This window comes from Lissotriton vulgaris, chromosome 2_2 (genome assembly GCF_964263255.1).
Source record: "Lissotriton vulgaris chromosome 2_2, aLisVul1.2, whole genome shotgun sequence".
Lineage (NCBI taxonomy): Eukaryota > Metazoa > Chordata > Amphibia > Caudata > Salamandridae > Lissotriton > Lissotriton vulgaris.
In genome coordinates, this window is record NC_141688.1 from 105,268,442 (window position 1) to 105,290,098 (window position 21,657).

The 21,657-nt window shown below is 47.8% G+C and overlaps 1 protein-coding gene across 4 annotated transcripts in view; it reads right to left on the bottom strand.

The window, feature by feature from the left end:
• SLTM (SAFB like transcription modulator) overlaps positions 1-21,657 on the bottom strand; it is a 225,770-nt gene that overhangs the window by 136,042 nt on the left and 68,071 nt on the right. For all 4 annotated transcript variants that reach the window (XM_086959379.1, XM_086959378.1, XM_086959377.1 and 1 more), the window contains 4 exons: positions 10,492-10,641; positions 9,871-10,412; positions 9,635-9,783; positions 8,663-8,751 (listed from right to left, as the gene is read on the bottom strand). In XM_086959379.1, coding sequence (XP_086815505.1) covers positions 8,663-8,751; positions 9,635-9,783; positions 9,871-10,412; positions 10,492-10,641 — 930 coding nt within the window. The remainder of the gene's footprint in view (positions 1-8,662; positions 8,752-9,634; positions 9,784-9,870; positions 10,413-10,491; positions 10,642-21,657) is intronic.

The window sequence follows — 21,657 nt, forward strand, 5'->3', positions numbered from 1 at the left end:
CGCCGAACATAGGATGGTGCCTTGGGGGTATGTTGGGTGGAGTGGATGTGAGCTCCAGACAATAACCGAATTGGACAAGTTCTGACCCACCTGTCCGTAGTGATGGACTTCCACACGGGCAGGAACTGCTGGAGTCTCCCCCCCGACCGGTGTTGCGTGGTCGGGGGCTGTGACAAGGCGTCACTGTTTGTTGGCGGCGGAGGAGGACCTGGAGCTGTTACCACGTCCTCTGCCCTTGGTGTTGTTGCCGCGGTATCCACCTCGACCCTTGTTGGTATAAGTAGTCTGGGTGTTGCTTTTGTAGAACTGCGCGGACTGCGAAAGTTGCCCCTTTGAGGTGCCTCTAGTATTGGAGAGGCAAAAGGACCCACTCCGAAACTGCTGGGACTGCAAAGCACCCATAGATTTTGCAGTGTCGGTGTCTTTTTTCATCCTCAAGGGTGGTGTCAACCTCAGGGCCAAACAGGTGATCTGGGTTGACTGTTTGGTTCAAGATGGTGGTTTGAATGTCCGGCTTGAACCCAGATATCCTCAGCCATGCATGTCTACGAAGCATAACGCTAGTGTTAATTGCGCGTGCGGCGGTGTCAGCCACGTCCAGAGCGCACTTTATGGAAGCGTTGGAGATAAGCTTCCCCTCTTGTATTAACATTTCAGCCGCTTCCTTATATTGATCGGGTAAATGTTGCAAAAGGGTCTCTAGAGTATCAGTGTGCCCTGTCATAACGCGCCAGGAGCGCCTGCGTGTTGGAGATGCGCCATATGTTGGCTGCCTGCGCTGCCACCCTCTTCCCCGAAGCCTCAAAGACTTTCGATTCCTTGTCTGGGGGAGGAGCGTCACCCGTAGTGTGAGAGTTGGCTCTTTTCCGGGCATTGGAGACAACCAGGGAGTCCAGAGGCAACTGTCCCTTGATATAAGTTGGACCTGTGGGCTCCGCTTTGTACTTTGTCGATTCTTGGGTTGATGACCCTCGCCCTGGTGGGTTCTTTGAAGACCTCAGCCGCGTGCTTCAAAACACCCTTCAGCATTGGCAGAGTTTTCACAGTCTTTTCAGAGACAGAAAATGTGTCAAATAGGAAGTCGACGTCCACTGGGTCAGCATGCAGCTCGACGTTGTGATTGTGGCCTTCAATGCCCTCATTGAGCGGGCAGCTGCCAGAGTCCTCAGTTGGGAAATTTTGGCTGAGAAAAGCTGAGGGTCCTGTCCAGAATGCGGGTCCCCAGGATCTCCAGTAGCAGACCAGGGCTCAGTCCCATCCTCTGGGTCTGTGTAGACGGGATAGCTGTACTTATCTTAGTCGTCGCCCTCACCCACGTCGACATTAGAATGAGTGGGCGAGAGTTCGTGAGCCTGTGGTGAAATGGGCTCCACCAAGGCAGGAGTACCAGCTGAGTCCATCTTCCGTTTCAGTGGGATCCTGTACGACTCCAATTGGGGCTCAGGGGTGATTTTCCTCTTCAGGAGGGAAAGTCTGCCTGTTTCGGCGTCGATGAAATGCTCCCGACGCTCCTCCTCTGCAAGTGGTTGATGCCGTGGGCCGATGACCACCAACGACGGCTTCGGCGGCGAAGACACCTTTTCGGGCACGCCGGCCCCGGGTTTAGCTGCGAAAGCCTTTGGCGCCGTTTTAGGCGGCAAGGTTAAAAGGATCGACGTGGGCATCTTCGCCGGTTTCTCCAGAGGCCTAGCTGGAGCTGGGTCTTTCGGCTCGACTGCTGCGGCGCCGTCCCTAATTCGCTGTAGGGACTCCGTAACCTTTGTGAACGCGGCGGATGGACGCGCCGGTTCGACAGTCTTTAGCGGCTGGTTTCGGAGCGGAGACAGACGATGGTCCCTTCGGAGTCGACGCACTCTGCGCAGCTCCTTTGGCCTGGTCGTGTGGAAGCGAGGCAGAGAGGGACTTCGGGTCGTCTGGCCGCTTCTTTGGGTCGGTAAGAGACTTCTTGGGGTCGCTGACAGTTTTCTTGTGATCGAGTCGACTTGCCGGCGTCGACCGTCTTCGGCGCCGATGCGGCTGAGTCCGACCTCTTAACCTTCGGCTTCGATGTAGGAGCCTTCGGTTCGGCCATTTTGACGTGGCTCTTCGGCTCGACGGCCATCTTAGATTTCTTCGGCGCCGAGGCCTCCGAAGCCTTCGACCCGATCAGCGCAACGCCCACTTTCGGTTTCGATATCTCTGGCGTCGAGACCGCAGGTTTCACTTTTGGTTTCAGTGGTACCGGGAGTGAATCGGTACTAATGTCCGTGGCCGGGCCAGGAGGCGGAGCTGAGGAACTTATAACAAGGTCTTGGGTAAGGCCCGAAGGCGATCCCTCGACCTGGGCCTTATTATTTTGGACTGCCCCGGAGTCAGTTTGAGGAAGCCCCTCGTCCGAGCTATCCTCCACGGTGGCAAGGGCCCCGTAGCCGTCCCCTACCTCCTCGACGACTTCACCGAAATCCTCGGCCTCTGCGTCGTAGTCATCCCCGACCTCCGATGCGGGGTTAGATTCCGTGATGTCCTGGATATCGTCGTCCTAGACATCCCGAGCATCAAAAATGTCCGGAGGCGGTGGTGCAGACTGCTGGGCTTCCAGGCGCGCAGCTCGACGGAGCTTGAGCGTTTTCTTGGACCGGAACCTGGAACAGCCCATACACTTGGCCTCGTCGTGGTCCGGCGACAAGCACTTGTTGCACACCGGGTGGACGTCAATATGTGGGTACTTCGAGGCACACACCGGACATCGTTTGAATGGACTTAGTTTCATGATGGTTGAAGAGACTGGAGCGTCGACTAGGCCCTTCTGCACCGAAAGCACACGGAAGAACAAGCTCTGTTCGGAGCCGAGGAATGTTGCGAACCCGAACGGAAGACAATACCGACGCAAGTCCTGAAGACCTTTTGGTCTCAAGCAAAGTAAAGTTAATTTTAATCGATTCCGACAGGAGGGAACCAATGACATCCGAACCCAATGGCGGAAAAAAAAAAACAATCTGGGGATGGAGTCTATGCCCATGCGCACTGTAGTCCAGGGGAGGAGCCACCTATCTCGTGATACTTCGAACACTCTTCCAGGACAACAATGTGCAATCATCCGGACCCAACACTAGGCGGCGATCTATGCACAGATATGAATTCAGCAGCCCACATGCCTCGAGCCTTTGGATTCCTTGTCAGGTGGGGGCGTTTGATTAGAAGTCTGAATTCGCTCTTTTTCTTGCATTGGACACCACCAATGAGTCTAGAGGGGGATGTCCCTTAATATAGATTGGGTCCGAGGGTGCAGGCCTATATTTCTTTTCTATCCTTGGATTCAGTACCCTAGCACGCACAGGATCTTTGAATATTTCTGGAGCGTGCTTAATGACTCCTTTGATCATGGGAAGTGAGTGGATCTGTGTGATTGCTCAAAAGTATCTAACAGAAAATCCTCCTCAATGTCATCAGAGTGCATCATAACATTGTGGTAGATAGGTGATTAAAGCCAATGCTGTCCTTTGGAGGAGAGGGCTTTGATGTGTATAACTGGATCCGGGATATCAGGCACATTATGCGGTGGAAAGGTATAGACATCCTCATCTAACGGATATGTATTTGGGTCTGTATTCGGATCCTCCCCACCACCTAGGTCATACTCCTCATCAGTTTGTGGTGAATGTGAGGATGCAGGAGAGGCTACAGGAGAAATTTGAGGTGAAATATAAGGAGGCCTAGGAGAGGAAGGAGATACAGAAGAGGGGGGTGGTGCATAGGGGAAGTTGCAGTCCTTTTTGGCAGGAACCACAGGTGTAGGTGGAGTTTCTGCTGGTCTCGTCTTACGAGGTATAGCACCCACATGTCCAGTCTTTGGGTTTATGTAGATTTTCTTTTGTTTAGGGTCTGGTCTAAACAATTCTTCCTCTTCATCCTCTACAACCTTCTTCGGCTCCGACAGGTTGTTTGTGTCGTTTTGCCTTGGGAGGCGTTAGTGTCCTGTGGCAAAGGTCTTGGTGTCGAAGGTGTTACTTTCGGTTTGACAGGCGTGTCAGAGGGCTTCGGAACCTCGGGATCCGGCCTTGCGGGTGTTGTCACCGGAACAGTAGTCTTCGGAGTGGAAGCTGGCTTTCCATCTTTATCTTTGGAAGTCAACGCTTTTAGTGCCGAAGAGTCTTTTGGCCTCGGTGGCGTTGGAAGTGGTGGGATCGGCACGTGTGGTTTGCTCGGTGCCGAAGCACCTGAAGGACGCACAAGTTGTGCAGGACGACTCGTGATCCGGCGATAGACAGGTTGCAAACCTCGTGATGACCGCTATGCGGGAATTTGCCTGGCATTTTGGGCATTTCTTGAACAGAGTTCTTTCCATGTGGTGTAGGCCGCACAGCGTCGATAGGCCCAACGGCCCACTTCGATTACCGGAATGGAAGTCATGTCGTCGAAAAGCTTTGTCTTCGATGTCAAAGGTAGTTGGTGGTAGTTTTTCGCTTCGAAGTTGCTGGAAAAGCTTTTCTAGCCGGAGCGGATAAACTTTCATCCGAACCCAGAAGCGGGAAAAAACAATCTCAAGATGGAACTGATGCGCAGTATTGTCCAAGGGAGTCGTCACCTATATCGTGACTACAAAGACTTCTCCAAGAAGAAAACAACCTGCAATCATCAGAGCCCAACACCAGGTGGCGATCTAATGCCAAGTGTACGATCTGCAGCTCATATGCCTTGAACATATAGCTGTCAGATTTAAGGTACGAGTCTCAAACGTGGTAATGTCATCCTATGGGAGAACTCCACTGTGTTAAGTCTAAGGCTGCTTGGCCACTATACCCGCTAATAGAACACTTTAGAATTGAATAGCAATTCTTCTGTCCAATCATAAGGAACCCCTGGCACTCTTCAAACAGTTAATCAACCTATTGATATACCATATAAAGAGCTAGCTTCCTACACTACCCATGCCCTAAGTACCATGGCTATCAATTAGTAGGAACTTCTATGGGTGCTAAAGAACTTGCCAATTGGGTTACAACTCGACTTACTTGGGTTAAAAAGCACTTGCTCAGAGGTCTTGTTAGCAGGCCTCCGTGTACTGTCAGTCGAACACCAGCATCTAGCAGTTCTTAAGGGAGCAGAGAGTGGGGGACAGCTGCAACGAAATTCCAATTTTTCACAACAAGTTCAGACCAGCTGTTTGTCCCCTTTGGCCATCCAGAAGAGACCTAGCCCTGCCTAAACATGAAATTGCACGCTGGAAGCCGAATATGCTACTTACCAGTATGCATCTGTTCTTCGCATGTAGGGCTGCTGACATTCATATCTGTGCATAGATCGCCGCCTAGTGTTGGGTCCGGATGATTGCCCATTGTTGTCCTGGAAGAGTCTTCGAAGTATCACGAGATAGGTGGCTCCTCCCCTGGACTACAGTGCGCATGGGCATCGACTCCATCCTCAGATTGTTTTTAGCCATTGTGGCCAAGATGGAGTGAAACTAAGTGAATGATGACCATGCTAGAAGTATGTGTGAATGCAGCAGCCGCTACAGGCGCCGGGGAGGAGGGCGGGCGATATGAATGTCAGCAGCCCTACATGCAAAGAACAGATGCATACTGGTAAGTAGCATATTGGGTTCGAGGCATGTAGGCTGCTGAATTCATATCTGTGCATAGAATACATAGCAGTCCCTCCATTAACGGCGGCCGCCCGTTCCAGCTGCAGCAGTTTGGAAAAGAGTTTTTAGAACAACCTGCCCTACAGCTGCCTGCTGTTTGGAGTGCACATCAACACAGTAATGTTTTGTAAATGTGTGTGTGGTAGACCATGTGGCTGCTCTACATATGTCTTCCAAGGGAATATTTCCAAGGAAAGCCATGGAGGCCCCCAACTTTCGGGTGGAGTGGGCCCGTGAAGGAATGGAGAGAGTGCACTTGGCTTTCTGATAGCAGATCTGAATACATTTAATAATCCATACCAGCCTTCGGAAATGGGGTTACCTTTGTGTTGTGGCGCAAAGGCAAAGAGTTGTTTAGTCTTCCTAAAATCCTTGGCCTATCAATGTAATACATGAGGGCCCTTTTGATGTCAAGTGTGTGTGGAGCATTCGCTCCGCCAGAAACTCTGGATCTTGGAAGAACACAGGTAGCTCTATAGTCTGGTTGATATGGAACAGACACTACCTTAGGAAGGAATTTAGGGTTAGTGCGAAGTACTACCCTGTTAGAATGAATTTGAATAAATGTCTCTTGGATACTTAGTGCCTGGAGTTCACCAACTCGTCGTAGCGACGTAAATCGCTATAAGGAAAGCCACTTTCCATGTTAGGAATTGAATCTCGCAGGAATGCAGTGGTTCAAAAGGGGGACCCTTCAGCCTGGTGAGGACCACATTGAGGTTCCACTCCGGACCTGGTGGCGTCCGCGGAGGACTCGTTTGAGTACTTCCAGAAAGGCTTTAATGGCAGGCACCCTGAAAAGTGAGAGGTGCTGTCTGTTTGAGATAAACAGCCATTGCGGATAAATGTATGCGAATGGAAGCATAGGCCAGATTACATTTGTACAGATGTAAGAGATAACAAATGATGTTCTGAATAGATGCATCCAGCAGGTCAATGTCGTGGCCTGCACAGTAAATGACAAACTGCTTCCACTTCGCCGCATAGCATGCTCTGGTGGTGGGCTTCCTTGCCTCCCGGATGATGTCCATACAGTCAGGAGGTAAATTGAGGTAGCCAAACTCTAAGACCTCAGGAGCCAGATCGCCAGGTTGAGCTGTTGCGGATCTGGGTGCTGAATGTCGCCATGGCTCTGCGTCAAAAGCCTGGGTGTGAGGCGCAGCCTTTGATGTTGTACCACGGACAGTTCCAGAAACGTGGTGTACCATGGTTGGCGAGCCCACGGAGCAACCAGGACGAGTGTCAGAGTGCTGCTTCAGCTTGCGTGCCACAGGTGCTGGGGGAAAAGCGTACGCAAATTTGCCTGACCAGTTCATCCATATCGCATTGCCTTGTGGGTGTGGAAACCTGGCGGCAAAGCTTTGGCATTTTGCGTTCTCCTTTGTGGCGAACAGGTCTATCTCTGGATGACCCCACCTTCGGAAGTACGGGTGGAGCACTGATGGATGTAGCTCCCACTCGTGCATTTGGTGGCTGCACTTGCTCAGCAGGTCCGCCATCTGATTGTCCTTGCCTGGGAGGTGTTCTGCCATGAGGCAGATGTTTCTCTGAATGGCCCACTTCCACATGCTCGGAGCCAGATGAGACAACTGTGGAGTGTGTTCCTCCCTGCTTTTGAATGTAGTACATGGCCGTCATGTTGTCTGTCTGGATCAACACGACCTTGTTGCACAGATGTACTTTGAAGGCCTTTAGTGCCAGGAAGATCGCCATCAGTTCCAGCACGTTGATGTGCATCTTCCTTTGTTGTGGTGTCCATAGGCCCTGCACAGTGGAGAGAAGAGTCTGTCAGGATGATCTGTGGCACAGGCTCTCGGAACGGTCGTCCCTTGCAAAGGTTTTGTGGATTCCACCAATGCAGAGAGTTGTATGCACGACCGCTCACCAACACTAGGTCTTTTAACTGTCCGTGAGCCTGAGTACACTGACATGCTAAGTCTCACGTGCGGGACTATGGAGATGCAGGAGGCCATCATACCTATCAACTGCATGAACACTCGCGCTGGGAGCGAGTGTTGAGGTCTGAATCTTTCTATCAGCGATTGAATGCTGTTGACCCTCACTGAATTTGGCTGTGCTGTGGCTGCTGTGGCTGCCAGTGTTTAACGTCGCACCCAGATACTGCCAAATGTGGGCGGGTTGCAGGTGGGACTTCGGGTAATTCAGTGAGAATCCCAGATCGTGAAGACGGTGAATGGTGTGGGACATGTGGGCGGCACACTGCTGGGCCAACCTTGCCTGGATGAGCCAGTCGTCCAGATAAGGGTAGACGTGAATGTTTTGTTTCCTTAGGTGCGCCGCCACCATCGCCAGGCACTTCGTAAACACCCTGGGTGCCGTGGTGACCTCGAAAGGTAAAACCTTTAACTGGTAATGTTGGTTTTGGATTGTGAACCGTAGGTATTTTGTGTGTGACTGGGGCAGCGGAATGTGAAAATACACATCCTTTAGATCTAAAGTTGCGAGAAAATCCCCCTGATTGAGCAACGCGAGTACTTGCTGCAGGGTCAGCATGTGAAAGTGCTCTGATGCAATGTTACTGATGCTTACTTAGTACTGCCCGTGAATGCAGGAACGTTTACCAAACTACCACAATCTTTTAAAAATGTAATTTTAAACGAGCAAAAAGGTTTTTATCTGCATGGAGCGTAGTGAAGGGTTTGAAAAGGTGAAAGCAGCTAGAAGTCAATGTGGACTTTATCGAATATTAAAAAAAAAGTTGTATTGCTGTCTAAAAACTATGCTTTTAAAGTCAGTCTGAAATGTCGGCTATATTTAAACTATCCACAATGTTGGTATGCCTTACAAAGGGCGAAAAAAGTACGTAGGTTGTGAATAACTAATGTTCTGTACTTGGTGAGCAGGAAATGTAGCATAATGAAAAAGTTAGTTACCAGCTGAATTTACACTAACATTTTCTTTCATCCTCAAAAGGCATCCTAACTCTTTAAAAGTGCAGTACAATCCCATTTACTCAAGACCAGCCCATTTTTGTACACCCCAAATAAAATTCCAACTGCTTCATGATTTAAAGGAACTAACCCGTTCAAATCGTCGTCTTGTTGGTCTCTTCATTGGCTTTTCTCTTCTTGTTTGGTCGATAATTACCAACTCTTCAGGAGTAAGAGTATCTGGAAAAAAGAAAGGCTTAGCTACTTAAGGAAACTGAAATATGGCAGCAGACAAAACTTATAGTAGCAGGATTTTTTGTTTGTTCCAGTTCAGAAGTCTAGATTTTTTTTCCTAACTGGTTTAGAATTTTCTACTGCCACAGGTAGGGTTTAAAAACAGAAATCCCCAAAATACTAGCTCATTTCAAAATACATTTGGCCACTGCACCCAGGTTCCACATCAGTAGAAACATATGCTAATAAAGGATGGGTGAGTAGTTCCAAAGATGTGACCGCAAGGACCAATATCTGAATCCATTAGAAAGCAGATTCTACAATCAATTAACTTGGCACACTCATGGAATAGTATTTAAATAAAAAACAAGCCTGAAAAAAGCCCCATGCTTCTGCCCTACCAATTTTAATCAAGTTTATTTCGAGTCACATGCCCATTAAACTTGCATGAAACTGTTAACAGTGAATTGAAGATGCCCAATACATAAATATATTGGCTCCTATGACACACCATTGCTTTTATGCCCACTTTGCAAGAGGAAAGTCCTTGTGTGGAGGGGCAATCAACCTTTTTTTCTGCTCCAAGAACTACCAAGCCACATACATTCTGAACATGATCAAAAGCAACCCTAGCCCATTCCCAGACTTTTAAGGATGCAACAGTGAAGTGCAGGAAAAGTTTAAATCCAAGCAAGCAGAGGACCCAAGTCTGGGCATCATTAAAACTCAGGAAATCTCACTGAGTAAACGAAAGTGATGGTGTAATCTTTGAACTGATCTCTCACTTTTTATCACTTGAACTTATCTTATGTTGGGGCAGGACTATGGCTAATTTGAATATGGCAAAGACAGAAGTCAATGGTTACTACACCTATTATATTTTACATACCTCTTCGCTTTCTTTCTTCGTTCTTTGACCCTTCAGTAGTAGCACTAGATGTCCCTTCTTTTTGCTCCTTAAGATCAGTTTTCTTTTCTTTGCCTTCCTTTTCAGATTTATCAGACTTAATTTCCTCTTTTTTGGTTGAAGTTTGATCTCTTGAAAGGAAAACGAAAAAAAGTTAACCTCTAATGCTTTCAATTCACATAAAAACATCCTTGAAATAAATGCACAAGAACAATTACCCATCAGTCTTATCGTTGGGCTTCTTGTCACTGTTAGTAGTCCTCTTGAAAGCCCTGGTGGGCTTCTTTTCAACCTTGTCACCCCCGGCAACCTTCTTGTCAGCCCTGGCAGGCTTTTTTTCCACCTTGTCCCCCCCAGCAGGCTTCTTGGCAGCCCCGGCAGCCTTCTTTTCCACCTTGTCTCCCCCGGCAACCTTCTTGTCAGCCCCAGCAGGCTTCTTTTCCACCTTGTTGCCCCCGGCAGCCTTCTTGTCAGCCCCAGCAGGCTTCTTTTCCACCTTGTTGCTCCCGGCAGTCTTCTTGTCAGCCCCAGCAGGCTTCTTTTCCACCTTGTCGCCCCCAGCAGCCTTCTGGTCAGCCCCGGCAGACTTCTTTTCCACCTTTTCGTCGGCGGCAGCCTTCTTGTCGCCACCTGTAGCCTTCTTGTCTCCACCCGCAGCCTTCTTGTCTCCACCCGCAGCCTTCTTGTCTCTCACAAATCTGCTTGAACCCACCCTTTCATCAACTTCTCTCTTTATATTTCTGAAAGTGTCATTTTTCAACTGTCAAAAAAAAAAAAAAAAAGTTATAGAAAGGAAAGCCAAAAATCACTCCCACCCATTTCTTACAAAGTAAACTTGCCTTTTCAACTGAAATCTGTTGACCATGCAATTCTGTGTGATGAAGGTGCGAGATGCACCTAGGCACATCTCCACTGGACAACATGGTAACTATTCCGTAACATTTTGCTCCAGGGCTTCGCGCACTTGTAACTATCTTCGCAATAAGAACCTGCAAAAATAAATGAGTTAAAATTAAAAGTTTAGAAACCTGAAGAAAGTACGAATGCGACAGATGCTTACAGCTATGTAGTACAATGCAATACTGAAGCTTTAGCCAACAATGAGCAGATTCCTTGCAAGTTAATCATTGCCAATATCTCCATAGGCTCTGTACATTTTAGGCTCTAGATAACAGCAAACATTTCTCAAAAAACACATTGGAGGCTTTTCCTTTGTGGTTCTATGGTTACTAGCCAGTAACTTGGGAGTGGCCGAAGATGTGAATTAAACTGGTGTTAAACATCAAAATTAGTGCACTGAAATATGATAGTTACTCTTTGGTCCCTAGATTCTCCATGGGGAGTGAAGTAGAGCAGCATAGGTTTAATGTAGAACCCTGGGTCTTGCCCTTTAGTCTGGTAGGTACACGCAAATCCCACAAAGAACTACAGCTCAATTTATTTTTTATACATTATCAAGTTGAGGTTGCTATTTGATCATATTAGGACGCGCCTGACTGCAGACATCAAGCATGTAAATGTCAAGTCCTTACTGGCGTAAACCATCAAATAAATAACTAAAACATACAACCTTAATCTTCATACTTCAAGAAGTGCACTATAAGTTTGCATGAGGCACACTGAAAATTCCTTTTCCCTCTAGGAGAGAGGCCATGGATCAGTTTTGTATTACTAGTCCATCATTAAACATTGACAGTATCAAAACAGCCTGTGGATAGATCTGGTCTAGTCTTTAAAGTTATAAAACACTTTACATTTCTTATCCTTCAAATATGGGGCAATGATACGACCTCGGCAAGTCTGAGCACAGAGAAACTGGTCAACCAGTGGAAGCCAATCCAAATAAGATACATCAGGACTTTGTAGACATGACTGTGGTCCCAGGTCTCGACTGCATTTAGCCTATTTAAATGGTTGCAAGAAACTGCAAATAATGTAGGTCATAATTAAGAACAATTGTTACTTACCTGTAAACTGTAGTTCTCCAGTATTGGGTGTCTTTCATAGATTCACATGCTTGAATATTCCCAGTCGTCAAAGTGGGAGCCCCAGGGTAAATAAAATAGCAATAAAACCAAATATATGTATATAAAAACAATTACATACATTCTAAAACCATAAATACGTACAAGTACTAAGGTTAGCATTAACACATAGGAATACATTTGAAGAAAAAGAACCCTTATAGCATATCCATGTCATTATGTTAGTCCAAACTACAGCCAATCAGGCACAAGCACCCCACCAGAACCTTCTCCTCAGCGGCGCAGGCCTTCAGATTTCGCAGCACAAGAGTGACAAGACAGTGTAGAAGGAGTAACGAGCCTCTGACGGGAGGTGGGTAGGTCGCATGTGAATCTACGAAAGACACCAATAATGGAGAAACACAGTTTACAGGTAAGTAACAATTGTTCTTCTCCAGTATTGGGGTGTTCATAGATTCACATGCTTGAATAGAATAGTGAGCAGTATTAGCTGTCCGCCAGACAATAGTGCATCAGCATGCTGCCAGACAGATAATAGTAGAAACAATACAGGCGGAGGGAAGGAAAGCGGCTCACCTTATTTAAAAAGATTGCGAAGCATCACTTGGCCCACTGCTGTATCAGCTTCGTTGATCGTCACAAGGCAGTAGTGCTTTATGAATGTGTCTGCTGGACCATGTGGCTGCTCAACATTTGGTGAATCGGCACACCAGCAAACAGGGCAGTAGAGGATGATATCGCCCTGGTGAAATGAGCGCACTGTAGATTTAAGAGGCTTGCCAGCCTGCTAATGACAGAAGGAAATTGCTGAGGAAAATACAACGTGCAATAGTTGGCTTGGAAACCGAATGCCCCTTGCGCATGCGTCCGTAAGCAACTAACAGTTGATCAGACCCATGCGAAGTACAACACAGTCCAATTTGAATTTAAGGACAGGAGGCTGAATGGTAAAGGCGTGGATATCAATCACGCGACGTGAGGTCAAAGCAAGAAGGGGGGCCACCTTCCAGGTCAAAAGTTTCAAATCCGCTTTGTGGATGGGCTCAAAAGGCGCCTTCATCAACTGCGCCAAAACATTGAGATGCCAGGAAGGAGGATGCCGAATGGGCGGGAACATCCTGAGGCTGCCGAATGACTCTGAAAGAGTAGACAGAGGAAGACCCATCCTGCCGAAAACGAGATATTGCCGCTAGGAAGAAAAGACCTTCAAAGTGGAGTGGGAAAGTCCTTATTGAGCCAGCTGTAGAAAGAACAGTAGAAGCAGGAGTAGAAAGGACGGGATGGATATTGGCAGCTGCACACCAGTGACAGATTTGTTCCCACTTTAGCTTGTAGGTCTTTATCGTAGACGGAGCCCTCGCATTGGCGAGTACACGCTGGCAAAATATTCAAATGAGCAAGTTCAAGGTGCTCAGGTTCCAGGCTGATAATTTGAGAGAGGAGGGGTCCAGATGAATGATCTGACCCTTGTCCATCGTGAGGAGATCAGCTAGAGGATGAGTTGGCACTGTGAGAAGCAGCAGCTTCAAGAACCATGCTTGTCGAGACCATCTGGGAGCGATCAGTGCTGTCTCTGCACTTTCCACAACACTCGAGGAACCAGAGGAATTGGCGGAAAAGCGTAGGCGAATAGATTGCACTAATCCATCAAAAGGGCATTCCCAATCCATCAAAAGGGCATTCCGGGACGACCCTTGATGGGGAAGCCAGCTTGCATAGGACTGGCATTTCCGGTTCACAGGACTCGCAAAGAGACCTGTGGTCAGGCCCACAGCCGAAAGATGAAACCCAGAGTCAGTTGATGCAACTCCCACTCGTGGGTCGAGGATGCGGACCTGCTGAGGGAATCCGCCAGGATGTTGGAGATGCCCGTTAGGTGAACAGCTGTCAGGGTGATCTGGTGACGAAGTGCCCAGTCCCAGATACTCTGTGCCAGTTGAGAGAGGAGCAGTGACTTGTTGCCGCCCTGCTTGCTGACAGTGCAGATTGGTGGTGTTGTTGGTCTGAATGAGCACTGCTTCTCTCTGGAGTAGGAGATGGAAGGATTTGAGTGCCAGGAAGATTGCCATTAGCTCCAGCCTGTTGATGTGCAAGGAGCATTGGTATGGGGTCCACCGGCCCTTTATGGATAGTCCCTGAAAATACGCACCCCAGCCTTTTAGAGAGGCGTCCGTGGTGAGGAAGAGTTCCACAGCGATGGTGAGGAAAGTAGTAAAGGCAGCGATGTTTGACAGCTGAGCCCACCATTGGAGAAAGGACCGCATCAGACTGGTCACTTGAACCATATCGTTGAAAGAGCCGGTGACCTGACACCACTGCTTGTCCAATTCTTCCTGAATGGGACGACTCTTGAGTCTGCAGTTTAGGATCAGGGAGATGCAGGAGTACGCCGTCCCCAGAAATGACTTCAATACATGAACAGAAACGGACCCTTTTGAGCGGAGGAGAGCCACCATGTGCAGTATCCCTAACTGACGCTCATCAGAAACGAACGCTTTCGCAAGTGAAGTATTCAGAGTGGCGCCCAGAAAAGTCCTGCAAAGAGCCAGCTCGACCTGAGACTTCTCTGTGTTGGATAGACCGAGAGAGTGGAACAGATCCTGACAGAACCGGGTGTCCAAGGACGCCTGAAGTGCGACTTGATCAGACAGTCGTCCAGGTAGGGAAAGATTTGAATTCCATTCAACCGTAGGTATGCCACCACCGGAGCCAGGACCTTTGTGAATGCGCGAGGGGCGGAGCGAAGGCCGAAAGGCAGGACCTTTAACTGAAAGTCTGTGCCAAACTTGAAAGCGCAAGTACTTCCGGTGTCGTGGAAGTATTGGCACATGGAAATAAGACTCCTGAAGATCGATGGTGGTCATAGTCTTTCAGGAGAAAGCGGAGAACTTCCGCGAGCATGCGGAGGGATTGACTCTTCAAATACTTGTTCAGGGCTCGCAGATCGAGGATTGGATGCCAGTCGACGGACTTTGAGGACGAGGAAGAACCAGGAATAAAATCCCATCCCTTTGAGACTTGGGAACCACTTCGATGGCACCTTTCTGAATCATGAGCCGAATCTGCTGAAAGAGTTCTTTGAGGTGAGCCGGGGAAGGACCAGTTGGAGGAGTGTATGGAGGGAACTTGACGAACTCCAAGGCATGGCCTTTGGATACAATGTCCAGCACCTAACGGTCCGAGGTGATTGAAGATCATTTGGAGTAGAAAAGGGAGATTCGACCTCCAACCTTAAGCGAGGAAGGAAAGTCATTGTTTTTTAGAAGCGGAACTCCTGTAGGAGGATTTTCCTCAGTAAGATTTTAAAGACCGTTGCCGATAGGACTGCTGGGACTGGGAGGAGTATCGTTGATTTCCTTGGCCGTAGAATCGGTACTGGGTGGATCCGCTGTGAAAGGAAGAAGGGGAGGTGCCGCGTTAGCGCGCACCACGAAAAGGCAGCTTGCGAAATTGTAGCGTGCAGAGTGCACGAGTTGTCTCGGTGTCCTTTTTAGGTCGAAGGCCTAAAAGGCTGCGCTTGCGCAGACTTAGGTCTGAGATTTAATGACTCTCAGTAGCGCAGAAGGTCCCGCCTCCCTGCCCTGTCTCTCCTTCATTGGCTGGCTTCCTAAACAGAGGCCAGCCATTGGAGGAGAGATGCGTCACTCCAAACAAGCCCCGTCCTTTTCGGATTTGGGGGCGTGATTTTTTGCGTTCTTTAGACAGTGACGTTGTCAGTCACTCTGAACCACAAAACCACGCCCCCAATTCCGAAAAATTCTGAGCTGAGCGGCCGCCATTTTTTTGTGTGTTGTTGTGGTGAGGATCAGCGCAGCTGCCACTCCAGGTAAGTTTTTATTTGTTTCTTGCTCACTTTGTGTTATAGTGTTACTTCCGAGTATGGCATTTTGCGTGTGTGCGTCTTAGATATGCAAATGTCCTATTTTGGGCCACCAGCCTACCGACGCAGAGCGTCGTGGAAGCATTCCTGGACTACACAACCTCCTCCTCCCGCCCGCTCCGCTCGTTTCTGGGGACAAAAGCCTTGTCTTTCATCTCAGCATCGCGTTCCCGCAATCAATTGAACCCTATCCTCCCAGTCCTGATCACGACCGTTTGTCCACTGTCTCTGGCACTGCTACAGCAATGGTAGGGCGGGCGGAGGGGGGAGTGGGGGTAGTGGGGGGGGGGGGGGGGGGCAGGCAGTGGCACGGGCGGGGCAGGTATTCTGTGATGAAGACGAAATGCCAGGAAGACTCAGAGGCTATTACTACAGTTAGTTGCTGTCAGACTGTTGTTACTACTACAAGATTTGAAGCCGGCCCGCGAAATTAAAAATATGAGTGCTGCTGGGAAAGGCGCCACTGCGCCAGGTCAGGTACACAAGTTAACTTAACAACAGTTTGTGTAAGCCTGCACATTCTGGCTGTGCTGTGCGCTCTGTTTGTCTGCGTCTGCCGGTACCTGGAGAGGCGGATGGGAGCAGAGCAGTACTGGATGGGAGAGATAAGTTGTCCGGTGTCCCCGGTGCTGTGCTGCCTGCCTGAATCCCGAGTCACTCAGTGGGTTACACGTACGCACGGCGGGGCCACAGCAGCACAGACTCTGTAGTAGAGTAGATACTCCGTTGGCCAGGCCTCGGCACGGCAACAGTCAGAGCTGGGAGCCTGCCTGGCCTGCGCCTCCACTGGCTGAGCCCACCCAGTGGAGAAACAGAAACTGAAACAAATGGAGATTGAGATTCATGAATAAAATGTAATGTTAATGCATCGCAGTCTTCATAAATAACTCAAATTCTGCAGCCTGTGTGTGTGATTGATGTCCAGTAGTAAGTGTTGATGTCTGATAATCATACTGTTGATGATAGATGATGGCGTCGTGTGAATTGAAGGCCACGGGCGGCAGTAGCACTAGCAGGGTTCTTTTCTCGGTCTGGTGGGCGGGTCGGATTCGGTACACTGAATTGCGCTGAGTTTTAGTTCTGTGGGGGTTGGGGCTGTGCGGCAGGAGGCAACGTGCGCAGATTTCATTGCGCATTACTGGCCACGCCCCAGCATTCCCGCACCCCACAACACTGTTGTCGACTTGTGGTTCAGGGGCCACAGCCTTTTCAACACTGTTGATAACTGCCAGCCAGCGCGACCCCACGACGTTGAGGTTAAGGGAAGGGACTGGCAGCAGAGAGCAGTAGTTAGCCACCAGTACCGCCCAGCGGTCGACACAGCACTGTGACCCAGGTGAGGGCGAGGTATGCACGCACCGCGCAGCCCGCAGGCCAGATGGCACCTAGGAGGCCCCGCCGCCCGCCAGCCAAAACAACCTTCTACAGCGCAGCAGCTTAAGGCAGGACTGTGGATACAGACCGACTGCCTGCCCAGGCCCCTGCTGCGGTCAGACGTGTGTTCCGTCCAGTCCCAGGACACTTATTGTGTGTAACTTTTTACTTTAGTGTTTAATTTAACTAGTAGCATTACATAGAACGTAGTGGTAACTAGTATGTGAAAATCGCCACATTCGCCCTTCGCCCGCACCAGCCATTCGAGGTTAATGAATTCAAAATCATAATGAAGCCATGCTGCGCTGCTGCCAAGACGAGAATGGAGATTCTTTCATGATGCTGAATGAATCTCATTCTCATCTGAGACTAGAGACTACTACTCGGTTCTAACTTCTACTTTCTTTTCTGAGCGCTTCTGACTCCTGAATCATCACACAATCTGAGCGCTAAACAGTGTGGGAGACAGGGGTCTGTGTTTTTTGTATTGGTGTTCAGCTTAGGGGGTGCATTAAAATACATTTCTTTACTTCCTGATTTGCAGTTCATTCGCATTCCTTCTGAATAATTTCAGATTTTTTTAACATATGCACTATTTTCAGATATGTCAGACATATAATCGTTAATAAAAGGCTGGTGCACACAAATTATAGAATATATTTTTAATAACGAGGCGCATTTGCCAATAAAAACGCATTTACAGTCGCATTCATATTTTAAACTCCAAGGAAAGTGAAAAATAAACTTTCACAGAACCTTCGCTTAAAACCGTAACTTGCTGATGGTATCTCTGATCCGAATTTCATCCTACAAAGGGCGCTGGTACGGCCCTCTAAGAGTGAAACCGTCCATTACTTGTATGGTTTGACTAATAATACCCTTCCTAGGTATCTATCGGGTCCAGCCTGGTCGCTGCCTGTAGAAAGATGTGTTTTAATTACAACAGAAGTGACAAGGATGGGGGACAGGGACTGAAGTGATCCCCTTGTAAAAGGAGAAAAGTGATGGGCTCGGTTTCAATGTTTAACACGTTTTACTGTCTCTTAGCTGCGACTGTCCCTTCTTTCATGTTGCTACTTAGGGCGGGCCTGCTTCCAGCGTACCGATTTCCTTTGTCATTTTTTTCCATATACATTGTTGTAACTGATTGTTAAAAAAAACTGTTAGTGATATTTTAAGAGCGTTTATGCAGTTTAAGAGAAGTTATTTTAGATGCATTCTTTCGGACCAAACGTTTTGCAAGCTATCTTAGGATCCACCATTTGTAAGTAGAACTGCGTGTGCGCAAGCGTGCTTGCAAGTCAATCTATGCTGATGTGCGCATGCTTGCAAGTCAGTCTTTGTGTGTGTGATGAGTGTGTGTATGAGACATCTGACTTTATCTCTGTGATTGTTTTTAAGTAACAGTTGAAACAGGTCTTTAGGAAGATGAGCTTCTTCTAAATTTAAAGACTCTTACACACAAGAAACTTTGCACACTGCACCACCCATTCGCAGACTACCCACAACTTTTCTTGGCCTCCAATGAAAGTTTTGCATCCTTTACTTTCCAGAACATAGCTCACAGTGCTTGCAGCCCACCCTCCCTAACCCACCCGCTTATGGAGATGCTAAGACCACTGTTTTTCTTATCAGAGGATTTTGACTGGTCAGTGCAATATTTAAGCACTAGTGGTTGATAAGAGGATTTCTCACAGGCAAACATTTTACAGAGCAGACATTGACCAGTTCTGGGCTCATCATTGCCACTCTGGACTGCCCTTGGCTCTCTTGTAGCATAATAGTGTTTCTCGCAGTGCTCACTTTAAGCTGGTGGAGCTACCAGCACTTATTGTGAGGCACTAGCACTTATTTTTGCTCATCACGCTTTGACCCAGAACAAAAGAGTAAAAAAACAATACAGGGTGAAAAACACAAAAAGATGGGAGGACAAAGAGCAAGAAGGAACAGTGACAAAGGGAGGAAGCAAAGAAGACAAAGAACGTGCGGGAATGAAATAGGACAGGGAGTGTTTGATGGTGTGTTAAAGATGCATGAAGGGCGTTCAAATCTATCCGCCTTGGTATTTGGCACCATGACTTTCTGTGGTGCTGGAGACGGCAGCTTCAAAGCAAAAATTTGAGCCCCGGCACTTCATTTTTTACAAATTAAGTACTGGTGCTGCCGTTCTGTTACCAAAGGCTAATTAACTAATGACTTTCTTAAACGAAGACGCCCTTGCGTATTCTGTGAGTTTACCTAACATGGGCCCAGCAATCAAACTCATTCTCCTACTTAACAATCGCCCATCACTGTATTCTACTAACATTCCACCCGCTAGTTATTGTGCGTGTCACACTGGTGTTGTTTTGTACCGTGCCCTGGTACATTAAAGTAAAAAAAAAAAGCTAATAGTATTGCTTTACTACAGAAGGTAAAGACCAAGGCTATCAAAGGAAACCTAGTCCATTCTCTAATCAAATTTAGAGTGCGGTCATTCCCAAATTTAGAGTGCTGTCATTGCCAGTAACTGTTACTGATGTATCTCTCTCTCTCTCTCTCCTTTTGTTTTAAGACTGAACCCCAAGGCCTATCCTTTAGGAGATGCCCAGCTCACCAAGACGTTTCTGGACCTGGTACAACAGGCTGCCAACTACAAGCAGTTGCGCAAGGGCGCCAACGAAGGTACTTTTAATGGGTTTTGTTTGTTAGTATTTATCAACATCTTGCAGAGCTATTGTACTTGAATTGAGTTTTACTTGGGAAGCCATTTCAATGATGCTTAGTACTACAGCTTCTAGTCTTGAGTTTGGGGGGGGTCATGACTCTTGGCACACCTGCACGGGGCCACTGGAGCACAGATGTGGAAATATCGTTTTTGTGCTCTTTAATTCTGTCCACTTTACCCAGGTTGTTTTTGGCAATCACCGGAAGTCAAGTTTTGAACATGAGTTTGACTTCCAATTCTGATTCTGCGGATTGCAAGCTGGTGGGATGTTTGGGTGAAGCTCGTACTGTCCAGGGTTTGCAATGTCAGTGTTCATCACACAGTATGACGTGTTAACTGTTTATAAAAATAAACTGTACTTTGCAGTGCAATTGTTTTGGTAGCACTTGCACTGTGAAGAGAACCACTGCTAGATATTTTGGAAATTAAGTGTGGGTTTAGGAAGGGATCTGAATTTTGAGTATTAAGACCTCAAGAAGGGAGTGATTCTGGTGCGAGGTGGATGTTTGGGAAGACCTCTTAAGATCTGTCCATGCCTTAGTTTCCAATTAATAATAAGATGCTTTAACAATGGCATGCTCTGTCCAGTTTTCTAGGCCGAAGCCAGAACCGCACTCTTCCCCCACACCACTCTTCCCCCACACCACTCACTACGTCACTCTCTCTCTCTCTCCCTAACACTATCACTAACACTCTCACTACATCTCTATCTCTCACTACCTCACCATCTCTCACTACCTCACTATACTACACTCTCTCACTAACTCTCTAACTCACTACTCAACTCACAGCAACACAATATCACTACAACAGTAACTATCTCTCACTAACACTACTCAAAATTCACTCTCTCACTACCTCTCTATCACTACATCACTCTATTTCTATCTCACTCTCACTACCTCACTATATCACCACACTCAAAAAATAACTACATCACTCTCTCACTACCTCACAACTTCACTCTCTTTCTAAATTACTAATTCACTCTCACTACCTCACTCTCAAATACACTAAGTCACTTACACTCTTTCACTACATCACTCTGTTTCTATACCTCACAACATCACTAACTCACTACTTCACTCTTTCAATACATCAATCTATCACTATCCCACTACCTCACAACATCACTCTCCATCACTACCTCACTCTCTACCTACCTCACTCTCCCTACATCACTCACTCTCTATTTCAATACTATCGCGCTACCTCACTCTCTCTGCTAATGCAATATGTAACACATATGCAAACACTTAAACTATTGACAATAGAAATGACAATAACATTTACTTAGGGATTAAAAACAAATTTATAATAATATTAAGCAATGCCAATAGCTCTACCTATAATGTTGCCGAGACCATTGCATTGTAAATGCTTGTTTATAGTTTGCAGTGCTTAGTCCACATACTGGCCAAAAAGTGATTCGCCATCATAGGGCATGTCGAGGATTTTCCACTGAACTTCCTGGCAGAAGGAGGTGGAACGAAGCCAGTCCTGGCGATGCAAAACGGCTGCTCCCACAAGCTGTCGAAAACCAGTACAGGCAATGTCGACCGAGCAATTGATAATTTCAGAGGACGCCCTCTCCCTCCTGAAGAATTTTAAGGGCCTCAGCTCTAAAGGGCTCGGGAATGAGGTCGATGCAAGACAACATGTCAGACGTCATCTGGCGGTCGTAGTGCCCCAGATTGGCCAACGAATTTGCAGCCCTCACGGTGGTAGAAGCCATGGTGGAAAACTTGCGGCCAATGGCGTCAAACCAACGTCCTTCACGGTCCAGAGGAGCGGTGATAGGGGAAGACTGATACCTGGATCGCCGCTGCGCGGCCTGTGTGATTACGGCTTGGGCTGCGATGTTAAGCAAACAGGTGACCCCTGGAGTGCTCTACATTTCTTTTCCAAACTAGGAAGAAGAGCCGGAATGGTATTGGGCGTTTGCATCCACTTGACACCTTCATTCCAAATAAAGTGAAAAATGGGCACAGCCCGGACCGGTTTGAAGGGCTGACTCTTGAAGTCGTAAAGAAAAAAACAGTCCTCTTCTTTCGTGACC